Source organism: Lipophrys pholis, assembly GCF_963383615.2.
Source record: "Lipophrys pholis genome assembly, chromosome: 2".
Classification (NCBI taxonomy): Eukaryota; Metazoa; Chordata; class Actinopteri; order Blenniiformes; family Blenniidae; genus Lipophrys; species Lipophrys pholis.
Window position 1 is genome coordinate 12,396,967 of NC_137636.1, and position 21,697 is coordinate 12,418,663.

Consider the following 21,697-nt stretch of genomic DNA (forward strand, 5'->3'; position numbering starts at 1 on the left):
TTTCTGGACATCAGAGGATGCACACACACACACACACACACAAAGGAGTGAAAGAAAAGAGCAAGAGACACGTAAAATGTAACAATTGAAGTATGAATGCGTGATGATAATACAGCCCCAGCAGCGGCGGGAACATTTCATTTGAGCTGCGATAATTGTTTTCCTAATCAAAATCTGATGAGCTCATTTAGTTTTACGTCACTATTTTGTGCATGAATTGCCGTCCGCCTGAGGTGACATCTTCAGTTCGCATGTTTTGTCTGAACCACAATTCCCAATAATCCAAACATATTGAATTCATTGTCTCAAAAGACAAAGACTAGAGCAAATCGACACTGGCACAATACATTTCTGTCAGTCCACTAATCAATGGATCGACTTGCTTTTTTAGGAGCCCATTTAATTAGGACAGCAACAATTAATTTCCTCATGGATTAATCTCAAGACTATATGATTGAATGAATTCCTTTGCTTTGTCCACAGCCACTAAATGATTCCCAAAGACAATCAAATCCATATTTTTAAGTAATTTGTTGTAGTATCGTGTGAGAGACAGACAATACTAATTACTGTCATTCTGCAAATCATTAAAGATGACTCCTGCTGATTACATCGATAGAAAGCATGGAATTCATCTCCCGTCCTGTCCGCTCATGTTAAACCTCACTGCATGTACCACCAACCAGACCACCCTTCCAGTGTTATATCGAGAAACCGAGCATGCTGGGGGGTTGGGGCGAAAAAGAAGCTGGGTGTGGTTTCCCTGTTGTCATGGCAACAGACTTATCACTGCTTTGAACCACCTCCACCACTCAGCGATCTGTGTGGAGGAAGTCAGGGGTGCCCGTAACGTCATATGTGCAAACAGCATGCATTTTGCTATATTTTGTGAAATATCAGGAATGATGTGCAGGCAGAAGGCAGCTTTTTTCCATCTTTGTAAGCAGAACCCACATGACCTGACATGCCAACACACAAAGAGAAGAGCTAAGAGGTTATGCATGGGCAAGCAGGTGCTCAAAGGGCTTCCCATACATTCCTGATGTGAAGATACTGTAATAGGCTGGGATACAAAACCTATTCCAATGTGACAGACTGATGGCCATCCCGGCTCCACAGAGTTCAAACACGCATCACCAATCACTTATACCTGCATCAATGTGGCAATAATGCTGCACAGCAGTCTCTTCCTTAATAGGCTGCTGCAGTTATAAAACACAAGGTTACATGGCATTATTGGGCTTCGTACAAGGAGTCATTGGGTTCTTTGTGTGATCATGTGACAGTGGAGAGAAGCTGACCTGCAGACAACCCCACAGAGGATGTTACAGAACATGGAGAGGAGCTGGTGTCTACATACAGCCAGAAATACTGTTTAATACTGTGGTGTACACCTCATATTAGATCATAAACGAGTGAAAACAAAAAAGACATTGATAAAATACTTTTCTCTCAACCCTCATTTCTGTCAAATAAAAGCTGAATCAGAATAGAAAATACCGTTGATTTACTGACATTTATCCAGATAAAACTATAATCTACATTTCCATCAAATAAAACAATTTACACTGAGACGTTCGCAGGTTCAGTATCATCCTGAAAAATGTTGCATTTAGTAGATTACTATGCTCGCTTCCCTCTCACTCGGAGGTATTCAGCTGTATGCAGACGCATAATAAAACACTATAAGTCAAAACTGCTTGATCAATACATCAGTTTAAATTTAAATCTGTCACCAGGCTGAATTGATGAAAGCTTCACTCAACTGACTTTGACTTTAATGTGTAACTGAAAAATATGTTGCCAACACTGTCACCTGGTGGCCAAAAGCAAAAATGCAGCGATTGCAACGTGAATACCAAAAACTCAAAAGCAAAACTTAAAAAACAACCAACGAAATGACAACCAAATCTATTGAATTATCATGAAGAATAGTAGATGACAGTCAATCGGAGCAAACCTATTTATTCCTGACATTAGTACATCATCAAACTAATCAACAAATTCTCTACCAGAGGTTCACTAACATGTTTATTCATGTTTATAGTGATTTATCTAAGGTGCAAGTTACAAAAGTGTTAAAAGAGATCATGTCAGAGTTTTTGATCTGAGCATTTTAACGCGGCTCTCACACCTCAAATTAATAGGTAACGTTGTATAAAACTGCACATTATTGTATACATAACCTGGTGCGTAAAGGCCTATGTGTGAGGTGTTCCTGAGACAAACCACACTTTGTTTTAAACTGAGCAATCACTGTTCTTCACTGACAAGACGAAACCTCTCCAGGGTGTGCGCTTATTGCCACACCTGAAGGTAAATCTCACAAACACTGGAGGAGAGGAGAAAGAAATGGCAGAAAACACTTTTTACAATCTGTACGTTCAGAGTGCTGTAATATCCGACACATGCACTGGGAGAATATGCGCGTCTTAACGGTCCGTGAACGCAACAGAGGCGTTTGGATGCTGATAATTTGTTTCACATGTAAAGATCCAGAAAATACATCGAGTAGTCAATTTCTCCCCTGTAAAGAGTGACCATGTTTCGGGGTGAGAATGCGTGGTTTTCCAGCAGTGTGAGGCAAGAATGTGTGGACTTTTGGAGTAAGTAACCTGCATTCAGCTAACTAAACTTTCAGTTTTCATAATAATCACAATGCTCACATAGCATTAAGCTAGCTGGCCAAAGAGCCAGTAAATTACTGGAAATTGAAAATGACGTGAAAAAAAACGTGGCTTACTGAGCAAGGAAATAGTCGGGAAGTATTGATTTTCCTTGCCGCTTCAGTTCATATCATATAACCCACTCAGTAGTCTTAAATCAAACTCGAAGTGAATCAAACCCACATACGCACAGGGAGAATGTGCAAAGTTTACACAAGCCCAGACTCACACTGGAGATATTCACCACGACGCCACTGTTTAAAATGCATGCTTACATACTACCCAATATGTCATTGTAATAACTTACCTTCATCCAGGTATAGTCTGGAACAAGTGGTGGATTATTAATGCGTCAGTGAAAACTGGTTAGTAAATTAGTCCCAATTAAGAGAGGGACTGTGGCTGACCGGAAGTCCGATTGTACACTTTTTATTAAGTTTATTCAAGTTGTTTATAGTTTGTTTAAAACCCAGGAAAAGTAAACATGGTGTAGGATGTAGAAATTTTGCTGTGGTCAGTATTCAGAGATTATTATGCCATGATTTTACCTGTCCATCCCAGTTTAGATCAAATTACATTGCATGTGGCCCCTGAAGTGTATTGAGTTCTCCAGCTCTGGTCTGGATGATGCTTATTATGGAGGCAAATTAGCTCAGGATTGACTTTTTATTTTTTTCCCCTGAGGTTTTCAACATAATACATCTAAATATAATCTATGAAATGAAAAGCAGGAATCTAACTTTGGTATCTGAACTCGTAGTATTGGAGGGTGGGACTGTTGCTCATTGGAGAAAAGCAGACTACCTGTTCAGTGAAGATGCAACATGTCCAGATACTCAGAGGTGAGCACGAGGACCTCACGCCATTTCTTTTAAAATATTTTGTTTTATTTGATTTTATTTTATTTTTTACCAGCTAGGCAATACTGTGCCCCTGCTGATGTGTTTTTCAGGATATTTGAGAGCGAAGATTTCCTCTGGAACGAGGTGACGGTGTTTCACAGCCTGTTTCTCTCCACCTGTGAGAAGCGGCAGAGTGTGAAGTCTGTGTGTATCAGCCACTATGTGCTGCCTCCAGCTTCTGTACAGGATGGTAGGAATCTCTCTCTCTCTCTCTCTCTCTCTCTCTCTCTCTCTCTCTCTCTCTCTCTCTCTCTCTCTCTCTCTCTCTCTCTCTCTCTCTCTGTGACAGTAAAGAAGCAAACAGGTTGCTTAAACAAGTTTTTCAAATTTAGTTGTTTCCCCATTCATCCTTCTATGAATATCAATACATTTTTCTCTGGCTGATTTTTTAATATTTGGTTTTGGATCAGAGTTTGCATTTTAACCAAATTTTAAAAGAGCCGCAGTAGTTTACTGAAGCTGCTTTCACACTGACTTTTCTCTCGACATGTTTCTTCGACCATTCGGTCTATAGTCTGGCACTGCAGCCGCTTCTAGACCGCCTCTTCTACTCACTCATCTTTCCTGATTGTCACTGTAGAGGTGAGAACCGTGGTTGGGAGGCTGATTTGGGAGTGTGATGATGACCGGTCCGAGCCCGAGGTGAGAACATGAAACAACAGAGCGCGTAGAGAGTAAGGACATCGCCTCCAGTTAACTACCACTTATGACTTCACAGGACTCTGAGAAGAGCTTCAGTGTCTCGACAGAAGATGAGTGCAGTGAAGAGGACATCAGCAGGATCGAGTACGTTCACTGCACTCTTGAATTATTTAAATCTGACCTCAATGAAATGTAGATGTCCAATAAAATAATTCAACGCCGATCGCTCTGAGGCAGGTCGGAACTCTCATCGGAGGAAGACGTCCCTCTTTGTGACTATTCACAAAATCATCCAGATGGCAGCGCTCCTACATGTAAGATTTAACATTTGTTTTCCTTTGTTGTCTTATTTTAAGTTGTCACCTGTCCTGGATGTCCGTGTTCTTCACATGTGTTTGTTTGGTCGCCATAAACCAGCGTTGTGTCGCCTCTTTAGTATTAACTTTTTGGTTTCATATGCTTTTCTGTGCAGTTTCTTCAGTTCCCGTGCAATTACTCCACTTCCCTCCACAAACATGCATTTGGTGTTTAATTGTTGATTTGTAAATTTGCTTGTCGGAGTTAATGTCGGTGCCTGTGGTTGTCTGCGTCTCCGTGATGGACGATCGACCTGTGGCTACAATAGAACCTGGAAGGATTTACTGGCATATTTTTTGCCAAAAATATGGGCTTAACTTGTTATGTTTTGTTGGGATTTGTAGTTCACGAAACCCGCAACCCTGCATCCCTTTGATATTGACATGGCATGTTAATGTTTGCAAATCCTCTAATGTTCCAGTTCACCTCATTACTTTAATTAACATCAAAACACAGACGCCAATAATGCTGCTGTAAACAGATGTCTGTTATCATAGGTATTAAAACATGAAGGTTATATAGATTGTTCTGATTAGTAGAATTAGCTGAGGCTGGATCACGGATCTTCCAGCTGGGATGTCTGTTAAACTACAGGATTTAGGAGCCGTTCTGTTTATTGTGAAGGGAAACCATGTTGAAGAAATGATGGAAATAATAATTCAGTTATTTCAGTTGAATCAAATATCAATCAGAACACTGCCACAGCAGCAAAACAGCAAAGATGAAAACAACAAATGAGCTTAAATTCCAAATACGTCCCAATAATATTTTTAATTCTTTTGGTCACTCTCAGCTTTTATCTCACTTGCTCAGTTGGTCTGCGTATGTACCGCTTATAAACAATTCAGGTTAACAAAACAAACGTTTACTACCTGGTAAAGAGCTACACAGACAAATGTTAGATGCTTAACAATCGCAACTGTTAAAGATAAACTTATAAATCCAGTTGACAACTTATTGGTGGGGCACATGGCAGCTGAGACAAGGATTTTGACTCAGGCGTCTCCTCCCAGGTGATTTATCCTCTCCCTGCAGCTCTCACACTGCAATTCTGGCTTTAGGTTCTTTGAAAGTTAAATGAAAAAAATAATAGCAGGGTTTTTTGTAACTTTCAAATGAGACTGGGATTGCAAACAAACATGTAAACCACAAGTTCAAGTTACTTCATTGGCGCCTGCGGATACATTAATATTGATGTGAGAAATCAGGAATTAGACGGACAACAAAACTGAGTTGTTTTGTTAAACATAGTGGGGAAATGATCTCTTTAACCTGCTGTAAATATAACACAGATCAATATGATAGTTTTCTATTATTTGACCTGGTCTATGAAACCATTTTCTGCCTCCACCTCAAACAAACTTTGATTTTGCTCGTGCAGATATGGCATCAGGCAATCTGTTAATGCAGACAAACCGAGCGACATTAGATAAATATAAACGTCCTTACACTGTTACAGTGATGTTTATTGCTGTTATTACAAGATTACTGTTGTCCAGAGAGCGTGAATGTTTGGAAGCAGTCAGCATGATGCATGAAATTAACAATACTTCTTTTTTTTTTTTACTTCTGTCACTTCCTCCCTGCAGTCAATGTCAACATGGACAACCTGCAGAAATATTCAGGTCATCTGTGTGATTTCCATTTTGGATGTTTCCGCTGCTCTCGATGTCAAGTCCTCTGCCACTGTTCGAGCCACACGTAATCACACGCACGCACACACGGACACACATGTCGAAGATTTAAATAAGGTGCAAAAAGTGAGTTTGTCATAGTTGTTCAATTTGTACTGTTACCTGACCCTAAGTATTTAGTTGGTTATTGACTTATTTCCTTTATTAAAATATGTTGTCTGTATTTAATAAATGCATTAAATTTTGATTCACTGTAATAAAACCTGTGTAATTTTGTATGTGGGGCAGCACTTATTTTTGTCTTTCAAGTATATTTCACTACTGTATTCAAAAGCACTCTCCGGGCTGGGCCTTTCTCTGTCGTTTTTATGTTGCATGTCCATTAAAGTGCGTGATATTAAAAAAAAAGAGTGAGATATTTGTTGTCTTTTGTGATTGGTTTAGCTTAAAATAGTGGAAGGTGAAGAAATTGCGGGCCGCGTTTTGGCGCAGTGGAAAGGTCCGGGTTCAGACACTGGCTGGACCTTTCAGTGTGGAGTTTTACATGTTCTGTCCTCCAGGTACTCCAGTTTCCTCCCACGGTACAAACACGTGCACGTGAGGTTAATTGGTGAACCTCAATTGCCCTGAGGGACAGAGCGGCCAATTTAGAGTATTTACTTGTAAACACACAGTAACACAGCATACAGGTCATTAAAACTGAGCCGAAAGCTCATGATATATAACTATGAGTGTGTGTGTGCGCGCGTGTGTTGCACCCGCGGGAGGGGGGGGGGGGCTGCTCCGCCGCGGTTTGGACCAATCAGCGGCTGTGTTTGTGTTTACGGCCTCCACTGCGTGCACCGGAAGTAGCAGTCTGACGCCACCTGCGGCTGCTCGCGGCGCTGCTCGGACTTTGTTCTGACAGCAGCTTTATAAACTGTCCCGCACGCCTCGGCGAGCTTTGTCTGCAGACGTCGGTCCGCGTCCCCTCGGTCATGGCGCAGGAGAATCTGTCGCTGGTGCTGCACACTCCGGGAGACCTCCGGCTGGTAGGCCGCATGTTCAGCTCTGTTCTCCCTGAGTGAATGAAGCTGACTGCTGTCTCTGTCTGTCCGCAGGAGAACCGTCCAGTCCCAGAGCCAGGACCCAATGGTAAATAAATCCTCTTTGCTCATAAATAATATTAGCAAGCATTTTAAACCAAACGCATTCGTATACTCCCCCCCCCCCCCCCCCCCCCCATTTTAATATGCAGATTAAGTGCAGTTTACTTGAACTCCTCCATCTATCAAGTATATTTATTATATTGCTTTGATTAAAAGTAAAAGTATTATTGTTAAAAAGTACAAAACTAAAAGAGCAAAATGCTCTTCTCAAAAACTAGTGTTGGATGCTTTCATTCATATCATATCAATAGACCCACGGTTACTCTAAAAATCAGTTTTGTCCCAGTTTTACAGTAAGAGTGTAAATCTAAAGCAGTTCTGACCATCAGTCCTGTTATTGTTGAATTGTCTGTTTTTCAGCTGTTTTTACTTTAAGACATATATTGGTACATTCACACAAACAAGACGTTTGTGACTTGGAATCTATTACACAGGGGCAGACGTGCCTTTTTTTCTAAGTAGTTTTTTCATTCAGTTTATTCTAATATCCCTCCGTGGCCCAGTTATAAGATTTATTACTAGACTTGCTTGGTGTTTGATTCCGTTCTACTTTATCCAGTGCAGGTTTACTGAAGCATTTTTCGCTGCATGTTTTTGGATGGTTGGAGGAAATCATAGTTTTTACACCACACACACACGGACACACAGGCAAACTGCACAGAAAGAAGTCAAACCTGTTGTTTTGTAACACAGTTATAAAATTCCTCCGGCGCCGCCCGCCTGCTGTCCGCCTGCTCTAACCCGTCGTCTTCGCGTGTGTTTTGCTCTCAGATGTTGTCCTCCAGATGCACTCGGTCGGGATCTGCGGGTCAGACGTGCACTACTGGCAGCACGGCCGGATCGGAGACTTCGTGGTCACCAAACCGATGGTGTTGGGGCACGAGGCTTCTGGGCGGGTGGTGAAGGTCGGCTCAGAGGTCAAACACCTGAAGATAGGCAAGTAGGGGGATATCATTGGAGCATCTCTTACGGCGAGTGAACATTAGTGAACAACATACAGAAATCCCAGTGGCTAAACATCTGGGTCAGAGGCGGTCAGTATTTGAGGAAAGTGGTCCAATGAGGGAAACGCAGTAAATTGGTGACAGGGTCACGGATGATCGAAGCTCATTGGTGCCGATCTGGAGTGAAGGCTGCTCCTGTTTCACCGACTGGTTCTGATAAAAAAGGTTCCAGAATACACTTGGTTGCATGTGAGGCAGAAAAAGAAGGATTCTACACAGTATTACTCAGTGGAACTGAAACACGTCGCCACGACTATTGTAAATGTTTTTTATTTGCAGGTGACCGAGTGGCCGTTGAGCCTGGTGTTCCTCGCGAGATGGACGAGTTCTTCAAAAACGGACGCTACAACTTGTCGCCGACTATTTTCTTCTGCGCCACGCCCCCCGACGATGGAAACCTGTGCCGATACTACAGGCACAGCGCCAACTTCTGTTACAAGTAACCGCCGCCGAATATTGCAATATCTTTGCAACAGAAGTTGCCTCATTGTCTCATTTCTGCACGCCGTTGCTTCACCGCCCTCTTGCCTCATCCTCACACTGCGACGGTTACTGTTTTTTAACGTGGCGTTGCAGGCTGCCCGACAATGTGACGTTTGAGGAGGGCGCCCTGATCGAGCCTCTGTCTGTGGGGATCCACGCCTGCCGCAGGGCCGGCGTGACGCTCGGCAGCACAGTCCTCATCTGTGGCGCAGGTAGAAAACGCCAAACACCACTCCTCCACCGTGCTGCAAGTGGAATAGCGTGGCCGCCATGCCAGTGAGATCTGATCAACCCGCAAGCGGATGAGGTCCTGCTGATTCTGCAGCCAGTGAACCTTAAATAACATCACAAGATGATTGATGTTTAACTCGCTGCCATGCCGTGACGGCAACTTTACGGACGTCTGGGTCGGAAAGTCATTTGTGGAACAAGAGGAGTTAAAGTTGTGTGACGCAGCCTGTTTCTCCGCAGGACCTATCGGGTTGGTGTCTTTGCTTGTGGCCAAGGCCATGGGAGCGTCCAAGGTCATCGTCACTGGTAACCTTCACTCCACCAAGCCGCTCTCTCCACTGGCACGACTCGCAACATGACCCAGTGGCGGTGTCTTCACAATGTTCACCCTCCTCTGCCGTGCTCAGATCTGTCTGCGGAGCGTCTGGCGAAGGCCAAGGAGCTCGGCGCCGACTTTCACCTGAAAGTGACGAAAGCAGACGAGGCCCCGCAGGTCGCCAAGAGCGTGGAGGACATGTTGGGAGCTCAGCCCAACTGCAGCATCGAATGCACCGGCGCTGAGAGCTGCCTCCAGACCGCCATCTATGTATGAGAACTTCACTGCACTGTAGCTGTGATCCTCCAAGTTGCACGACGGGGCCTCACTGCAACCGCGTGCATGACTGAACCTCGAGCCAATCATTAACCTGATGGCCAGATCACTTTTCATAGACACTGACCACCGCACATGAGGAAACACGTAAACAGTGTTTTTCACTTTACCTGTCAGTGATCATAATATTATGGCCGATGATGTTTGAGATAACTTCCTGTCAGCGGGCGTTCAGCATCACTTCATTCACACATATATAATGTATTTCAAGTAATTAGTCTTCATTCACAACCAGAATTCATGATAAAATACTTTAAAATTTAAATTTAGCCATAAACAATGAATGTTGTATAGAATATGATAAACAGCCCATCGTATGGCCAAGATAAACTTTTATCTTGACCAATCTACATTAGCCATTTATTTTGGTTTGTGAAGATGTTTTCCTGCTCAAAGCTCCCAGACAGTGACTGTACTTAGTTTATTATGAAGAAGAGAGGCCAAATTGTTTCTTTAGTCTTGTGAATCAGTCTCACATTGTGATTTATTTTTTTTTCTTTCTCCCTCCTCATAAGTCGACTCGTTCAGGAGGCGTGGTGGTGGTGGTGGGACACGGAGCGCCGATGGTCAATGTGCCTCTAACGAATGCTGCTATAAGAGAGGTGGACATCCGAGGGGTCTTCCGCTACTGCAACACGTAAGTAAATGTTTCTTTAATGTGTATGAAGGAGGATGCGGAGGCAGCAACTGTGGCTGGGTCGGTCAGCTGTCCTGTTGTGTTGCAGCTGGCCGATGGCGATTTCTATGCTGGCGTCGGGTAAAGTGAACGTCAAGCCGCTGGTGACCCACCGTTTCCCCCTGGAGCAGGCGGGCCAGGCCTTCGAGACCACGCGTCAGGGCCTGGGGATAAAGGTCATGTTAAAGTGTGACCAGAACGATCAGAACCCCTGATGTGACGCCGCCGAGGTGAAGCCAAACAAACCAGCTGTGCGCGGCGAGGCGTGACGGGGCCACAAACTGGACGTTGACCTGAAGGAAGATAACGGCGAGTTCCAAGAGTTACTTGAATCCCAGCTCTAACTGCTGAAGCAGGTCAAACGAGAACTCTGCATCGTTCCGTTTGCAACACTTTAATTGTTATTTGATTTTGGTTTTCTTAATTCAATGTATTTTAAAATCTTTTTTTTTTTTTTTGCATTGTAACAAAGTAAGAAGGCTGAAATTAAAAGACTAAACTCAGAAAACGTCTGTTGAACTGCTGTTGTGCACAAGCTGCAATACCCAGCTTTAGGCGATAGAGGGCGTCACCGGATTAAACTCAAATTAATGAGCGACGATTGTGTGAGATTTGCAATAACGTTCATCTCTTCTATACTGATACTTTGAAAAAAGATTGAACCTAAATAAAAAAAATAAATCATCAGCTTGTCTCTATTTAATGATGGAAGGAAAAACAACGTGTCTGGGAAAGAGTAACTTCTGCCAGTAAAAGGGGAAAAACAAACAAATAAAAAAAAAACTACCCAGAGCTATCTTGTTTGCACGGTTGGCAGAAATAAATCTTTAAGACAATTTCAGGTAGCTTGACACATTTTATAAGAAGCTACATGGTTCTCAACCCACCTTACTATAACCTCCGTCAGCCTCCATCAGCCTCCAGCTGTCACTCTGCTATCAAGGCTCTCTATCATTTTAAGATCAACTGTTGTGTTGATGAGTGTGGGGCAGTTCAGATTACTGCTTCTCTGACACGAGCGTTCTCTTTTCATGTAGCTATAAAATCCTGTGGAGGGTGTCGGGGAAGGTAGGTCAGGTTTACCGGTGTACTGCAATAGCCATTCGTACATATAGTATGAAGTGTTAAAAAGCTTTTTGTGAAATCTTTTGCGACATTTCACACTGCATGTCCAAATGAGAAGAAGGCCCCTGGGTTAACCCAGAAGGTTCTTCAGAGATTATATTTCTGACTTGGTCTGAAACGAGCTCAAGGTGACCCCGGATAAGCCGGGGCAAGTTGTGGGAGACGGAGGGATGTCTGGGCCTTTTTGCTGACCACAACCCCCCCTGTGGTAACGATGCTCAGCCTTCAGCAGATTCTCTGTTCTCAGTATCTCTTTAGCGCTTTTGTGTTATTGTTTTGGAATAAATTCAGTCAGGATGGAACAGATTAGACGGACTGTTGTGTGAGGATCTTCGTGTTAGTCTTCAAGAAATAGTTTTAAAATAGTGCAATAAACTAGAAATGATAAAAAAAAAAACAATACTGCAACTTAAGGTTCAACACTTAATCCTTGATCTCTCACACTTTGATTTCCTGATCTTGTCGAATGATTCCATCAATCAGATGCAGTATGCAAACTTGTGTGTTTGCTTTAGTGATTTCTTCTCAGCAGAACACACCGCGGACTAACACACTGCGTGCACATCCACCGGCGGTGTTGATCGATCCCTGAAGCTTCAGCACTGCTGATGCAAAGTCTTATTTTGAGCGTCAGCGCCAAAAGGACTGAATCCCTCAGGTGAGGTCATGAACTCTATTCTTAGTGCCGCACGGTTTGCATCTCTGCTGCTGATGTGTGGACGAGTGCAGTGAGGATGACGACTTCAGTTCCGGCGGTTCGCACAATTTCGCAGTTTATCACTGGAGACAAGTGGAACCGGGCATCTGAAGAGGGAACTCACAGAACAGTGCATGGAATGCTGACTTTGGGCAGCTTGTCAGAGGCAAACTGTTAACAAAGAGAGTTCGTTAAGAGTGGATTGTCTTCCAGTCACGAGGTGAGGGGTTTAATCCTCTATCTCCCACGAGCCATCTGTTGAAGTGTCCTTGGGCAAGATGCTGAAACCCCAAAATGCTTCCAATGGAGGTCACACTCCAGCTATCAAGGCTATCCATCAAGTGTGTGTGTGTGTGTGTGTGTGTGTGTGTGTGGATGTGGATGTGACTAACAATACGAAGCACTTTCAGAATGCTGAAGTGGTGAAAACATGCTTTAAAAATGAAGTCTGTCTCCCGTTCCCATTTTAGCCTGGTTGTGTTTGACATCCATTCAGATTAAGATTTTTTGGTGCGTCCCTTCAGAGTGTGCAGTCTGAAGCTGAGGCAGCGAGTGTTTTGTCGGGAGTATATCAGGATTTACAGGAGGGCCAAAATGTGACCGACCACTTCCACTCAAAAGATGTATGAATATTGTGGCTGCAAACCAACAATAATTCACTGCATGTGTTCGAATCAAGTCCAGCGACAATTACATGCATGCATTCCATAGTTTTCACGTTAAAATGCATTTAGTGAGTATTGAATAACGACAAAGGATGTCATTTCAAATGTGGTTGATATGACTCCTTCTTTTCTCTATTGTGGTCAAAATCACCAAAATGTCCAATTTTGTGTGCCTTTCTTTTGATCATTTATCTTTTCTTGGCAGCAATAAACTTCCGTATAAACAAGCTGCACATCGAATTACTGCCAAGGAGGTCTCTTAAAAAAATAAAAATAAAAATCTTTTGAAACTCCACAGTCCACAGTTTGATAAAGTTGCAAAACAAAAAAACTCCAGCCAGGTTTAACTCAGATTTTATTATCTTGACACAATGACATGATACAACTTTACGAGGCATGCACACAGATAATGTTCATACAATTAAAATCCACTACAATGCGTTGTAAAAGCGATACTCGGCGGTAAGGCTTTTTTTCTGTCACAGTGTGTCATTCACAGTTCTCTCTCTTTTCCCACTCAGGACCGAAGGCCAACATACAGTTGGGAAGATGTTTGCAGTGACTAAACCTGTGTGTGTGTGTGTGTGTGTGTGTGTGTGTTTTTTGTTTCCTTCTTTTTGTTTTTCTAACGTGAGCACAATACTAGACAAGTTTCTCTTTATGTACAGACATTCTAATACCGCTTATGGCAATGAGACAGCTCGCACAACACAGTTACATTCACAATCCACTCATAGTACTCATGAGTTTCAGTCAAAACACTTAAGATGAACACACAGGAGAGCAGCACACAAAAAGAAAACAACAGTTTCCGTACATGTGACTTGATATCAAAAGCATAATTAATGCATGTTAAGAGTTGCTTGTCATTTATATGTGTGATTGTTTGTACACGAGAATTAGAAAAGACTTTTCTTGCCGTTCGGACGGTGAAGTCGTGTATTGCCTTAAAATGCTGTTAAATCAAAAGGATATGGCGTTTCTCCCATAAACCCTTGGTGCAAGCCTGGGTTTGATTCACATGTACATCATCTCAACGGAGCGTATTTAAACCCAACATTTCAAAGACGTTTCCCCTTTTCAATGACAACTGCTAAGACATCCGGCATTTTCTTGTGTCTTTGCCATCATGGCGGTCTGCTTCAAATTCAACAAGCAAGAGTTATTTACAAAGCAGCTGTGCCCCTTCCCACTGCCTCCAGTCACATTATTAGCAAAATATGTATTTACATGAGAAATAAATTAACAGAAAGGGAAATGAAACTATACAAGTATAGTAGAAGTATCATATTGCATTACATGAATATAAAAAAATAAACTGTGACGCATTCAGACAGTAAGTCCATCCACACCTGACAGAAGAGCACAGACAGGACAAATAAATAACGCACACACACACACACACACACACACACACACACACACACACACACACACACACACACACACACACACACACACACACACACACACACACACACACACACACACACACACACACACACACACACACACACACACACACATACATACAAACACACACTGCCTCCTCAGCTCGTCCGATGGATTAAGCATCTTGTGTCATTAAAATGGCTGTTTGCATGTTAAGACAGCGAAGAGATGATGAACAGTTGAAGTCATCAGAAAAAAAAGACAAATGAGTGAATGAATGAACTGGGAGAGGGGAGACCCCCGGGGAGACCCCCCCCAGTCAGCGGAGTCTGTGTTGTGCGGTAACCAATCACAGCTGACAGCCCGTCCTGGTGAGCGATCCCCGGCCGCCTCCTATATGTACATGGGTGTCTCCTGCCCCGTTAGGAGCCTGAACATGGCGGCTGGCATCGTCTTCATGTGAATCTGAAAGTGAAACACAACAGTGGGCTTCATTACGTCTTTGGCTTTTCACCTGCGGCGTTTATGTATAATTTGGGATTTGACCTATTTCAGCAATTACCTAGAATATTCCTCTAAAGCAGAGTCCTCCTGGAGATCCTCTGTCTTGGTTTAAGTTTCTCTCTGCTGCAACAAACCCGACTGCAACCAGGGGCCTGCTCTCGCCCTTTCTATGGAACTTGATGAGTTGAGCAGTGTTGAAGCAGGGAGAGACTTAAGGCCTCACACTGCAGGTCAATACCGATTACATTTCAAATGCGACCTCTCATCAGACTGTAGTGTGAACGCTATCTGACCCCAAAGTGACCTGCATGTGCAGAACAAGGCGTGATGAGTACGCCGTTTACAGAAGTAAATGTAGACGCGACACAGATCGGTTTTTAAGTGGTTGTGCAACCGGAGCCGACAAAATCTAGAGAAAATGACGAGGGAAAGGAGGAGATGTCACAGAACAGATGAGGGTCACTTGTGAGCAGAAAATCAGAATTGGGTCGAAGTTGCCTTCAGGGTGAACACAGCTGAAAACCTGCAGAACAAAGGATCTCCAGGACCAGGACCGAGAGCAATGCAGCAATAATTGTAAACAGTTATTGGAAAATCATTTGACACTGAATAAAATATGTTTTATGAAGTAAGGAGACATAACCCTAACCCAAACAAGAGATTTTCATATTTTAGTTCTACTTTGTAACCCAGTTAAGTTATTTTATCTGTAAAGTCTTGCTTGCCTTTTTTACTAAATACCCCACATAGTTATATAGTATAATCCACTAATCAAGACAGAATAACAATGTGGTGATTTGGCCTCCCACCTCTCCGAACATGTGTTTGTGGGTTTTACCTCGCCAACAGAGTTCGACAGGGCCTGGACGATCTTCTCGTGTGCGGTGGCTACCACGCTCTGCCCGTTGATCTCTATGATCCTGTGACCCACGCGGACGCCTCCCCGCTCTGCAATGCCTCCTCGCATCAGACTGCAAATCTGCCGGGAGGAAGAGAAGAAGACGAAGAAACGATGCCACTGATAAGACAATGATGACTGATCGCACATTAACGCTTTACTGAAGAGAATCAGATGGCTTCTGCAAGCATTACATTAGGTTGATAATTCTTTATGTGATTCATCACAGCAGTGATTGAGTGTTTTCCTTGGAATATCTAATATCAAGGAAGTCAGAATAATGAGCGGATTATTTCCCTAGCTGTGACGAGACTGTGAAACATGTGCATCACGTAAAATACAATGCAAATGACTCTAAAATAATATAAACAGTTTGCCTTTGAAATACAAATATGTCTCTGAGAAGATATTTCAAATTTAACTTTTACAACATGAACTATGTTATTTATCTTTTAAAGGAGGCTGCAGATGTCTCACAGCAAGGAGGTCTTTAGTTCTGTATGGACTTTGCATGTTCCCCTGTGTGTGAGTGGATATTCTCAGGGGACTTCGGGTCCATCCCATAGTGGAAAGACGTATTTGAATTTAATTGGTGATTCTTAAATTGAGACTTGAGTGTCTGTTTCTCTGTGTTTGCATGTGATGGACAAACAATCTGTCCTGCCGTCACCCGCAGCTGGGATTGACTTCAGCACCCTGCCACCCTGGGTTTGATAAAGCGCTATAGAAGATGTGTATTGATGCTAACAGCTGTAAACAATAATAATTTTCTCATATGAAATACATCAGGAAATCTGCCAGTAAAACAACACTGATCATTTTATGGGACAAAAAGCATGAGCAGTGTGAAATGTGGTTTCGCCTCAGTCATATGTAACGACACAGTTTTCTCATCATGTCAAAGTATCCGACCTATAGATCAGAAATTAGAGGACTTACGATGCCGTTCTGGACACTGAAGCCCAGCTGGTACTTCAGATCGGGTCTCTTGATGAGGACAGTGGTAACTGGTGGACAGCTCACAATGTTCATTTTCACCTGAACCTGGTTCTTTAAGCCCTTTAATACACATACACACACACACACACACACACACACACACACACACACACACACACACACACACACACACACACACACACACACACACACACACACACACACACACACACACACACACACACAGACAAAACCACATAAACATTCAACATATATTTGATATAATCGAGTTAAAATTGGTAAAACATCATCTGTTTCTCTACTTCAGCAGCTTCCATACATCTTCAGAGTGTCTGCACCTTAATGATTCCCTGGCAGGTGGCGAGCGGCAGCCCCACGAGGCTCGTGTTGTTGATGGACATGATCTGGTCCCCGATGCTGAGCTTGCCAGAGCGAGCTGCGGGCCCACCGTTCATCATGTTGGCTAAGATGACTGTGGGCAGGATGGAGCCCCAGCCGGACTCCACGATCACCACACCCAGGATCTCCCCCTTGCTCTTCTCCAGCTGCAGCTGTGGAGTGACCGGGAGACGCAGAGTGTCGCTCATTTTCATGCTTCATTAAAAAGAAAAAAAAATGACCCGCCTATTTTTTTCTATTATAAAACCGCGAGTGGAGCCCAGTGAGAAATGGTTGAGATCATAACAGCACAAAAACATAAACATCTCAACCCTGAAATCACAATAGTGTCAAAAGAGTTTGTTCTGTTTGCTCCAGTTTTTTTCTCGCCTCAAAAGTGTGCTGAGGGAACGCATGAAGAAAAGTTCTCATTTATGACACTTGTCAGAAAAAAAACCCAAACATCCTTTTCCTGGCTCCCTTTCATACATCAGACATTGAATCTAAGGTATAACAGCAGCCTTGGGGCTCAGAGGGTAGAAATGGGAAATATCACAACAGTGAGACAAGACAGTTTGTCAGCAGTTAAGATTCAACGACTTTATTTATACGGAGGTAGAATAACATCACAGGATGCAGTGAAATGTTTCAGTCAGTAAAACCACTGTTAAATCGATTAAAGGTATTAATAAATGGACTGGACTGCTAGGTTTTGTTTATAGAAAAGGTCATTATAAACCACTCCAGATGTTAGAAATGAATGCACACGTTTTATTTAAAGTCAGTGAGAAGAAAATGAAAAGTGTCTATCTTACATGACCACAAACACCATCTGTATTTTTTGTATTTTGTGCATCATGTCACAACTCAAGAAATTATTGCAAGGATCTTTTTGAAATCTTTAAAAGGGTCTATAATAATCCATAATTGTATTACCTTTTAATAAACATTTAAGCAAAGTACTAAAATAATTTCACAACCAATCGTGCCCCAGTGCTACAGAAAGGAGGTTCTCCCTGTGACGGCACGGTTTTCAACCAACTCAAAGACTTACATGTTGATGGATTTGACTCAGATTTGGCCGCAGGTGTGTTTTGCGACAGACTTATGACCTGTCCAAGTTGCATTATTGTTCAGTGTTGGGTGGGAACAGCTGATTTATATTCAGTGACTTGTTGTAAAGGAGTGTAATGCATGCCAATAACTTGAGTTGTGTCTAATGTAGGAGCTTCAGTGAGTGTCAGTGTAGTTTCTCCTCAAGCTCTGTATCGGCAAACACATTTGTAAGACGTGTGCACTTGGATAGGTTCCACCTGTGTGAATTAAATAAAACATGGGACAGTGTTACCAACGTAAAGGCAGTCTGCACTGCAAGTCATGGGAAACTGTTCTTCATCACACCCAAATCCTGGTGATGGTCAATGTCTTTGAATTATTTATAGTAAATAAATAAATATTCCATGCCACAGACGCGACTACATTAGCACATCTTATTGTCTTAATGTGCAAATGCAGAGTATGTTTTCATGTCCTAATTCTTTTGGTCAGCAGATGCTACAAACACACGCAAACACACACACACAGCCCGAAGAATTGCGTCTATTTTCAGCCCTGTTAGGAAGCTTTAGTGCTCTAAGAAAGCCCAGGTTTCCCATCACCACAAATTACTGATGTGCCTCTAATATGGCAGCTGCTCATATAGCAGAAAGTGTTTCACGGTCTCTAATTCTCCGAGAGCCTGCGGTAATGCTTTGAGGGCAGAGTATTAGCTAAAGAGGAAATGCTACAACATAAAAAGCTGGAGTTTACATGCTCGGAGTAGATTTTACTGTACCATCTGCCTCTTGATCTGTCTAATTAGTTAACAGCGAATGTAGTTGTGTGTTTCAATGGCCCTGCAGCATGTGTGCAGTTTTCCTCGCATTTGGTTCCTGCGCCGACACAAATAAACAAAAAAAAACCCAAATGCACATCTTTACCTTTTTGCACTCTGGATACAGACTTACCTCTTTGCAGTTTTCCGAGTTGGAGAAGTGAATAAGGTCATCATTGTACATTTCCTGGGTGTTGATGATGTCACTGTACTCTTTCTGACTCAGGTCCTCGGGGTTAATGCCGTTGGCCCTGAGGAACTCCTGGTAAGCCACGCTGAACGCCTGGCCGATGGACTGAGCGATGAGCTGGGCCTGCAGACAGAAAGCAAAGCGGGAGTCATGATGTCAGTGTGTTTGTGAGCTTACATGTTCAGAAACAACCGAACGATGAGAAAAAAAAACTAAGTTCCAGAGCTATGAGAGGCAATGAGAGGAGAAAGAATAGGCTGAAGTGTTTTATAAAGCAATTTGCACTGCCATAAGCTCTTTAATTCCCAAGGTGATAGGGAGGGAATAAGCAGACCAGGAAACATGGGGTATGCATACAATTTCCTGCTTTCAGTCAGGAAGAGTGAAGGTTAATAAAGATATAATGGGCAGAATAATGTAATATAGACAAAGTCAATTGTCTTTATTACCATGAGGAGAAGATGTACATTATCAGGTGATCAAGTGTCAGCCATTATTTTTACAAGTACTCGCACCTATACATATCCAGGTTGGTGAAACAGTTGCTATACCTAAGGGGGGAAAAAATGAAGGAAGAAAATCATGTTGGAGGGTTAAAATAAGATGAATTTTCACATCAATAAAAAAAGTGAAAAGGGAGAGGATAAAGCCAGTTTCACCACAATAACTGAAACAGTTTATAAGTTGTTGGATGAGCTGCTGAATGCTTCTATTATAACTCTGGCCGGCCTTTAAAACCTGGCAACAAAATTAGATGAAGAGGGGACAGATTGGAGTCCAGCCTTTTATACAAACTGGCACAGAATCGGAGTTGCTGGCTCCTTAGTGCAACATTGTTCACCATGCCAAGTCTTCCTGAATTTGCTTCAACGAGGCAAGCAGCAACTCCATGTGGGGGGGGGGAATAAAATTCAAAATCAGATGTGCCCTGCCAATTTATATAACTGCACGTCAGTGGATCGCTCTCGGTTACAACATGGTGCACAGCAATAATTTGAGAATTTTCTATATATCAGCGTCTGGAGTAATGTGACGCTTCTCACGTCAAATGTCAAAACTGAATTCAAGAGAAACAACTTTAAGTTTAAGAGACGAATTGCGCTGACAGGGAATTCCTCATCGCTCTAATGAGAGCTCTTACATGAAGACAGAAGAAATGACAAGCTGACACCCAAGCCTGTCGTCTAGGTGACCCCTAACTTTTAAAGTATCTCAGAGAAACAGAGTAACTTTGAAATGGTACGATCTCTTACGTCCTCAGACTCAAAGACGTGGCATATCATCTTGTACTGCTTCTTTGCCTCCGGCGCACCGGGCGTGGTTTCGATACAGTCCTGCGAGGCTGTGCGCGGCATTCGGCGTCTCGCCATCAGGACCACGATGTTTCCGATGTCAGCGATGTAGGATATAGTGCGGAGTGCGTTGTCCATCATGGTCTCCTACGAACAAATTGTGCAGAAACACTTGAGTGGTACTGCACTGTTTTTCATTTTCAATCAATCTATCAGTCATTGAAACTTCATACAAGCTTGTTAGATGCGGACGCCTTCGCAGAGGAATGACAGTGTGGTGACGAGACAAAGAGAGGACACTAAAAAATGAATATGACAACAAGAGGGAAATGAGGATAGATTAAAATATCAAAACAAAAACAACCAGCAACCCAGAAATAAAACAAATAATAGAAAAAAATGATCTGAAGGAGCCATAAAACTGAACTCAACACGAATATGAAGCAAATATAAACACAAACAAAATACAAATAAATCAATCAATCAATCATTGAATGAATTATTTAACATTCACAAGTTGAAAAGAGAAATAAAGCAAGGAAATGGCTGCACTCAAAACATATATACGTAAGCACAGATTTGTGGAGTGGTGGTGGCCAAGAGGCGGGAAAGTAAGTTCATGTTCTGAGGTCCACAGGTTTGAGTCCCACAGGTTCCACCGAGGGTCCCTGAGCAGGACCTCTGACTCCCAGCAGCTCCCTGGGTATTGCACTGCGGCAGCCCACTGCTCCTCGTCTGTGTGGTTAAATGTTTACTATGAATAGGATGTGATAAATGCAGAATTAATATTCTCTCGAGTCAATAAAGTTTAAAATATATATATCATTTCAATACCTTCCAATTTCACATAAAGCAGCTCAATGATTTCCATTGCAAGTGATTTACTCAGTCAGACCGGGTCCAGTCCTCTATCTGCCACATGAGGCTTTAAGAGAGACGCACACACCCTTTATTGCAAGTCCACATTTTTCTCATGGAGTTTGAGATAAAACAAAAAAACAGAGTGTCTCTAGTGCTAATTCTTGGTCTGACAACAGTTAGCTTTGTTATATCGCTGATATTTGAAAATAAAAGAAGAGTGCAGCACATTTTCTTCTCTTTCTGCTTCATCATTGATTCAGGGCAGGGGGATGAGCTGAAGGCATTGTTGACAGGAAAACAAACTGTCCTTTTTGAATTTCAAACTGCTGTTGAATCTGATTATAGCCCAATGACACCACCACACGGAAACACAGTCACGAGTCGACGTTTCATTGAAAATACTTGTGCAAAAAAAAAAAAAAGAAATAGAAAAAAGAAAATTCGAAGGGATATCAGAGTGTTTGTGC

General features: G+C 42.6%; 3 protein-coding genes across 3 annotated transcripts in view; 2 read left to right on the forward strand and 1 right to left on the reverse strand.

Annotated features, from left to right (window-relative positions):
* Positions 1-2,444: 2,444 nt before the first annotated feature.
* terb2 (telomere repeat binding bouquet formation protein 2) lies at positions 2,445-6,600 on the forward strand. The gene is made up of 7 exons (XM_080488835.1): positions 2,445-2,606; positions 3,427-3,508; positions 3,619-3,758; positions 4,149-4,210; positions 4,287-4,354; positions 4,448-4,524; positions 6,157-6,600. The coding sequence occupies exons 1-7, from the start codon at positions 2,543-2,545 to the stop codon at positions 6,270-6,272; spliced, it is 609 nt and encodes a 202-aa protein (XP_080344961.1). The 5' UTR covers positions 2,445-2,542; the 3' UTR covers positions 6,273-6,600.
* A 429-nt stretch (positions 6,601-7,029) lies between these two features.
* Positions 7,030-11,060, forward strand: sord (sorbitol dehydrogenase). The gene is made up of 9 exons (XM_080488834.1): positions 7,030-7,232; positions 7,302-7,335; positions 8,121-8,285; positions 8,633-8,792; positions 8,930-9,048; positions 9,308-9,373; positions 9,475-9,653; positions 10,235-10,356; positions 10,445-11,060. Exons 1-9 carry the CDS (start codon positions 7,179-7,181, stop codon positions 10,608-10,610), a joined length of 1,065 nt encoding a protein of 354 aa, XP_080344960.1. The 5' UTR covers positions 7,030-7,178; the 3' UTR covers positions 10,611-11,060.
* A 2,447-nt stretch (positions 11,061-13,507) lies between these two features.
* apba2b (amyloid beta (A4) precursor protein-binding, family A, member 2b) overlaps positions 13,508-21,697 on the reverse strand; it is a 61,002-nt gene continuing 52,812 nt past the window's right edge. Inside the window, exons 9-14 of the mRNA XM_080458666.1 lie at positions 20,331-20,516; positions 19,021-19,200; positions 16,975-17,187; positions 16,616-16,735; positions 15,617-15,757; positions 13,508-14,739 (exon numbers count right to left, since the gene is read on the reverse strand). Coding sequence (XP_080314792.1) covers positions 14,668-14,739; positions 15,617-15,757; positions 16,616-16,735; positions 16,975-17,187; positions 19,021-19,200; positions 20,331-20,516 — 912 coding nt within the window. The 3' untranslated portion in view covers positions 13,508-14,667. The remainder of the gene's footprint in view (positions 14,740-15,616; positions 15,758-16,615; positions 16,736-16,974; positions 17,188-19,020; positions 19,201-20,330; positions 20,517-21,697) is intronic.